Below are 6,875 nucleotides of genomic sequence, written 5' to 3'. Positions count from 1 at the left end.
AGATGGATGAACAGCACCACAGACCAGAGGGAAAATATGTATTTTTGATTTTGAGGGGGGAAACTGTCTCTTTAAAGCTCTAGAAAACCGTGTGTTGTATATCTTGTGCTATGCCTTGTTTACATAACAGCTGTTCCATGATGTAATGGACTTATGTGTGACTATGAGTCATCACAATTTGTTGTCAGGTGTGTGTCAGTGTGTGTGTCAGTGTGTCATGGGCAAACCCTTCTGTAAAATATCACCACAATGGCTGTGAGTAAACATCATTATTTCCATTATGATAATCTTTTGTGCAGCAGAAACACGTAGATGAACTTCTCTCTGAGAGCTGGCTGGACTCGCGCCAGTGACGTGCGTGTCCTTTAACAACGGGCGTGGCTTCCTCCTGCATTTTTCTGCTGCTTCCTGAAGCTCAATGCGGAAGAGAAACAGCAGCCCAGAATTCCTCCAAACTTCTCCAGACCTGACACAAGTTGACAAGGTAAGCCTCTCAAATATAATCGGTAATAACCAGTGATTATAAGTAGCAAGTGTGAAATATAACAACTAGAAACTACAACAACACGATGGTCTAGATCTATTTTTTGTTTTTGTTTTTTTTGTGTGATTTCTGTCGTCATACCTGTGATGTGGAGAGAAAGTGTTGCGAAATTACTGGAGGTTGTTGAAGCGTTAAACCACGTGATAAACTTAATGTCCTGTGAAAACTGACTCTATCTAATTAAGTCGGCAGAGGTACAGTTTGTTATTTAAGCATTTTGTTAGTTGTAATAAAGTTTTAAAACACAATACGACCACCTTACTCACCAAGAGTGTTGTATTACTCTGCATTAGCAGTTTCAGGTGTACCTAAAAAACTGCAAGTGAGTGTGTATCTATATCTCTCAATAATTCTGAGTTCAACCAATAAAACCATGATTTAGAGCTAATCTGAAACTCATCAAATAATACAAAACTATTCATAAAATTCATGTTTGATAGGCACAGAAAATGGTGGTTATCATATTTTCTGTTCAGTAGTGCTGAAACAGTCAGTCTGCATTTTTTTCAGTACTTTATGGAACATTGAATGGCAGATAATCAGCAAATATACATGAAAATAGAAAAAGGCATCTTAGAAATTTTCATTATGCAAGGTGCAATACAAATGCAAAGTGCACATGGCGATTGAGTAACATAAAAAAGTGGGGAGGTTAAATTAAATAAAAAATAATAATAATAATTACATAGAAAAATCCTTATACTTGTTAGAAAACTTATTAGAAAATCAACAGAACCAAGTCAACTTAATTAGGGGTTGCACTGAATAATTCTTCAAAATATAACAATGTATGTTCCATTTTTTTAGTTTGTCATGAGATATTTATATACGAATAAAATTCAACCGAAAATATATATAAGTGTGGGAGGGATTTAGAGAGCTTTACTTTATATATTTGAAATCTACCTGTTACAGTTATAAGATTTGTTATGAAGCTCAGAAGTTTATTCTTATTGTGTTCAAATTTAATAATGATATAAGTTAGTCTGCATATAGTACAGGCATTACACACCATGACCACAAATTTCAACAGAGGCTATTTCAACACTCTATAAATATGTGATTTCTAATATATTTAAAAAAAACAAGAAAACTAATTTGGAGGAAGTTTTGAAAATGCCACAACTTCCCATTGCAGCTCATGTTAAAAGCTGATTCATGCCTGTTTTCTTGTTTGATGTCCACACAGATGTTTCAGTGCACAATCAACCACAAACTGTTTTACATGAGACATGGAGTTTGATACAGTTCGTTGAACGTGCAAAATGTTTGAAGTGAAAAAAGGTCTTACAGAAAAGTTGTCATGTTTAAATTTGTTCAACTTTGCAAACATCTATGTTGTTTAGTCCCAGTTTGGCAGTGTCAAATATTTTGAGTATTAATATAAAAGTGTTATTTTAAGTGATATTTAAAAATGTAGTTGCCAGTTTATGTTGCCTTGTATACTAATATAATGATGTTGATTTAAATTATTATTTTCTAAGGAAAAAAAAGTGGTGCCAGGGCCTGGTTAAGAAAAACCTTTGAACCACCATTTATATCTGTAAGGACTTTTTATATGTTACAGAGGAGACTTTTATGAGTAATAAACATTTGTCAGAGTTTCTGTTGTACTTTATGTGAGGTTCAGCCTTCATTCTCACAAAATCCCTGCACTAGCAAAAAGGTATTTTTGTCTTTGTGTTTACAAAACTTTTCTTTCATATGATTAAGACTTTTTTTTCTTGTTTCAAACACATTTAGGACACAAAATCATCTGAGTTTGTTTATGTTGCAATTTGTGTGAGGTTGAACCACACTTCTGGGTAAATGCCTGAACTGTTATTGTATTGTTAGTTAAATATCTTTGGGGTTTGAACTTTTTGTTGGGGAAAAAAATAATTGCTAATTAATAGCAAAACAATAGTGCATTATAGTAATTAATTTTGACCTTTCATACTCTAAGATAAAGTACAGCCTACTTATAGTGGAAACTTGTTAAAACTGCTTTTTCTTTTATGCACCTTTTTGGCTGAGACATAGTCAGATGTGGTTACAGATACAAGTCAGAGCAGAAACCACATCAATGAATTGTTTAAAAAAAAAGCATGGTGGCTTGTTTGATTTGGATTGAATTAAAACCAGAATACTGAATTATACAAGATACAGTGTTGTTACACCCTAAATAAAAGTTGCTTTTTTACATGTAATGTAATTTTAATTAATTAAATATTAATTGCATTTATTTTCTCACTGTTTCCTCAGGATTTTGTGTGAGAGCTGAAGTGTTTGACCTAATCATGTGGCCAAATCAAGGTGGGATATCACACATAACCTGCATATTATTTTTTATATTTTAGTCCTGCTTTATGATCTATGCGTCTTAAATAATAATATAGGTGTTGTAAATAATAAGGTGTGCACATGTACATGTGCTTTTATGTACATCAGGTCCTCCTCCTCCAGTAGGCCCACCAAACCCTGCCTACCCCCCTGGCTACAACCCAGCATTTCCCTCTGCACCTGCACCAGGAGTCTTCCCCCAGCCTCCACATCCAGCGTATCCTGCTGGCCAGTACCCGGCTGGTATGAACCCAGCCGTGGTGCCACCAGCTGCACCTCCAGGGGCGATGCCGTACGGAGCTCCGGGGCTTCATCCTTACCCTGCTGCTCCAGCTGGATATCCAGCAGTCCCTCTTGCAGGTGTTCACCCAGGTCCATACCCACACTCTCCTAAGGGTCACCATAAAGGTCACCACAAAGGTCATTATGGAGGGATGAATCCCATGGGCGGAGCGTTAGCTGGAGGAATGGCAGGAATGGGAATGGGGCTGGTCGGACATAAAGCCAACAAAAAGTTGAAGAAGAAGATGAAGAAAGCACATAAGGGGCACAAACACGGACACTACAAACACGGCAAGGTGAGATGCATTTAAAATGGCCCCTACTTCAGGTGACACTACTAGAACAAACAGATAAAACTTGAACCTTCTTACCCTCCTCAGCCCCAGGCCCCTTGAGAAACACATCTACACCAAGCAATATATATACACACAGTCATTACTCAACAGGTACAAAGTGCAGCACAGCCAGAGAGACAGTACTGTTGGGAATCAACACAGTTTACGTTCTACTTGAAAAAGGGATCTACACTTTAATAATCAAGATTAATTATATTACCATGACACATCAAAACAAATAAGTAGATTGTATTATGAAACATGATGATCGCTTATATGAGCACAGACAAAATCATGAGATTATAAATAGTAATTATAGAAAGTGAAAACATTCTTTGTGGTAAATATAGTGCTGCAAATATAAAAATATAATATATAAATTGATATATGCCAAATACTATCGATTAACCAATGAAATCGTTCGGTATAAAAGATAAACTACGAAATATTCGGTTTGCTGTCATATAACACTATAGTCCTATGACAACATCTAAAGCAGGAATTCTTAGCATTTGAGAGGTTAGATGCTGATAAATATACTTTTTTGTACTGGGTATCTGCTTATAATCAATATTCTCTGTACCTTTTATTTTGCTATGGAGACCAGATGGGCTGGGTGGATGAGGGGGGTGTTCATTATATGAAAATGTCCAAAGAAATGTCTTATAACCTTGTCATGTCATGAAAAAATGTTGGACACAAAAGGACTCACTGGCACTGCATGAAGAATCATCAGTGGTGTTAAGTTCAAATGATTTCATACTGTGTCAATATTTGTTTGACTCAAAAAAAAAGTATTTGGTTTCTTACTTTTCCTTGATAAAGGACTTGGGTTAATCAGTTTGTCAGAATGAATTTTTAGAATTGATTAAGCATTTCAGCTATACCTAAAATTATCTCCTCTGGAAAAAGGTTTTTAGAAATGATAAAAAAAAGAAAGAAAAAACAACATGAAATTATATAGATTTTTTGGAACTGATCTATAATTACCCTAACCCTAATATTAGTATGATAGTATGATCAGCTTTAAAACCTTTGACATAGTGACAGTTAAAGGGAGATTTAAACCAGTCGCACTAAGTGTTTTTGTAAACACAGCTGTGCATTAAATATTCTGAGAACACAGTAGTCAGGTTTAAGAGATGGTGTGACCTCTCGATGTTTACTGTCACACCAGTTTTACAAGAACAGTTGTGTAAAAAAAAAACTTAAGCTGGGATGCTACATTACAAAAGAGCTATAAATTAAGTCGTAAAAACAGAAGAATAAGAGTGAAATAAAGCATACAATAATAAAATAATATGTGCATTAATATACAGCAATAAAAAAATAATTGTAAGAAGACAGACATAAGAACAAATAAATATAAAGGGCAATAACAGGTTGAATATTCTTTCATCTAGTCAATAAAGACTTCATTACGAGTTTTATATTTGTAAAATGCATCTTAAATGGAATTAAACATATGTTGCTTGTGTTTATAACTCTAATTTAAAATGTATACATAAATATGAATACACATATTTTTCTGTTTTTCTCCACAGTCCTCCTCCTCCAGCAGCAGCAGCAGCAGTAGCAGTGACTCAGACTGAGGCCAACGGTTCAAGATAAGGCTTTCACAGACATGATACTTTACAAAAGGTCAACCTGACTATTAACAATAAATAAACAAACTTAACACGCTTATCACTTAACACGTATGCAGTGTTTTATCCTATCTTGCATGGGATCTATTTATACTAGAGATGCGTACATAAGCTGTTGCTGTGAACATCTCCACAGCAGTTTGTATTGGCATTTCACTATGTGTCAAATTTCTTTTCTTGTCTTTTTTTGGCTTGGTGAGTATGTTTCATACACTACTATGCCTCAGATTGAAAGAATTTGAAGGTGACTGTCTTAATGCGCAACTTTGTTTTGATTGTTTGAGAAACGCCATGATTTAGTAAAAGAAAATATGTAAAATGTCTTTTTTTTTTTCTTTATTTTAAAGAAGATTAACCTAGAGGTAGAGAATGATACAGATATCAGTGTCTTTGTGCAGGGCTATAGATGTTTTTTTCTAATTTTATTTTCACTACTGAACTGCAGAAAAGTGCTATTCTATATTACTTTGTACATGCATTAATTGTAATTGTATAAAGGGTTGTAAATTAATCCTGCTCAATAAATGGGTGTAAATAAAAAGTCTAAGATGGGTGTGTTGTTCTGAGGATGGTAAATAACTGAAGTTGTAAACTGAGTTGCAGTACACTTTACGCACACTAGTGGTCGTACAAAAAGTCTTCTATTGAAGTTTCTAATATGATCATATCAGAAACATACATTTATACAATATATACCCAATTGATAATTATTGTTTCAATACTTGTAAAGAATGTGGGCAATTGTTTTTTTATTTTACTTTATTCAACAAAAAATGTTCATATGTCAGGCACACAACAAAGAATACAATACAGAGAGCTGATAAAAACAATAAAAATAGCAAATGTTGAAGGATTAAAACAATACAAATCAATGTAATTAGAGACATAAATATTCTAAATAAGCTGAAAATTAAATATTAATAAAATAAACAAATCCTTAGATAAATATTGACAGACATTAGAAAGGAGCAATTAATCATAGTCACATATTTTTGTAATATTCCGAAAAAAAAGTACTGCTTTTTTTTACTGTTTGTAAGAGCAAGAGGGAGAAGCGTTTGTATACCTAAAAACTTCAGTTAATTAATAATGTTCCCAATGAAATAAAAAATAACATAGCTTAAAAATGTGTTACTGATATGGTCATAATAACCATAATAACAATAATAAATTTGAGCAAAGCGGTGAATAACAAGGTTTTTATTGAACTAAAATTAAAAAAAAAACTAAAACACTTTAATCAGTTGAAATTAAAATGAAAACTAGACTTTAGGGAAAAAAGAAAACTAATTGAAACAATATTGTGTACTTACAAAACTAAAATAAAATTAAGATTTACAGGAAATGTCTTTTAGTCTGTCAATTTGGCATCGGTGGAAATGTTTATTGAGACTGGGACTGCGAGTCAGTAGCCCTCACAAAGTGTTGTGTTTGTATTGTAAAACCTACTCTAAACTTACAAAATGCTGACCCTGACAAACCCCCCACATTTGAACTTTAAAAAACTAAAACTAGGTTCAGGTTCAGGTTACTTTATTTCCACCCCTCCGTAGATTTGCTTTGCAGTAAGAGAAACAGGACATCCATCTTCTGGAACACATTTTCAAACATCAGACAAAGACAATCATGATAAAGGCATTTAAAGGGTCCAAGAACTTTATGAAACTGATGAAAAAAATATAAAAAAGGCACTCGTGTAAATAACCACAAGAATAAATAAGATTAAAATGAATGCAGAAAATAAAT

At 33.6% G+C, this 6,875-nt stretch overlaps 1 protein-coding gene across 1 annotated transcript; it reads left to right on the top strand.

The window, feature by feature from the left end:
- Positions 1-329: 329 nt before the first annotated feature.
- prr13 (proline rich 13) lies at positions 330-5,352 on the top strand. The gene is made up of 4 exons (XM_084737092.1): positions 330-484; positions 2,789-2,839; positions 2,975-3,444; positions 5,028-5,352. The coding sequence occupies exons 2-4, from the start codon at positions 2,824-2,826 to the stop codon at positions 5,073-5,075; spliced, it is 534 nt and encodes a 177-aa protein (XP_084593218.1). The 5' UTR covers positions 330-484; positions 2,789-2,823; the 3' UTR covers positions 5,076-5,352.
- The last annotated feature ends 1,523 nt before the right edge of the window (positions 5,353-6,875 follow it).

Source organism: Lutjanus erythropterus, chromosome 2 (genome assembly GCF_056507025.1).
Source record: "Lutjanus erythropterus isolate fLutEry1 chromosome 2, fLutEry1.hap2, whole genome shotgun sequence".
Taxonomy (NCBI): domain Eukaryota; kingdom Metazoa; phylum Chordata; class Actinopteri; order Lutjaniformes; family Lutjanidae; genus Lutjanus; species Lutjanus erythropterus.
The sequence above is the reverse complement of the archived record's forward strand: the minus strand, read 5'-3'. Positions and strand labels throughout refer to the sequence as shown.

Bases quoted from the DNA above. Each gene is read 5' to 3' on its own strand.
- prr13 (XM_084737092.1), top strand. The intron at 3,445-5,027 runs GTGAGATGCATT...TTTTCTCCACAG, and splicing joins GACACTACAAACACGGCAAG to TCCTCCTCCTCCAGCAGCAG.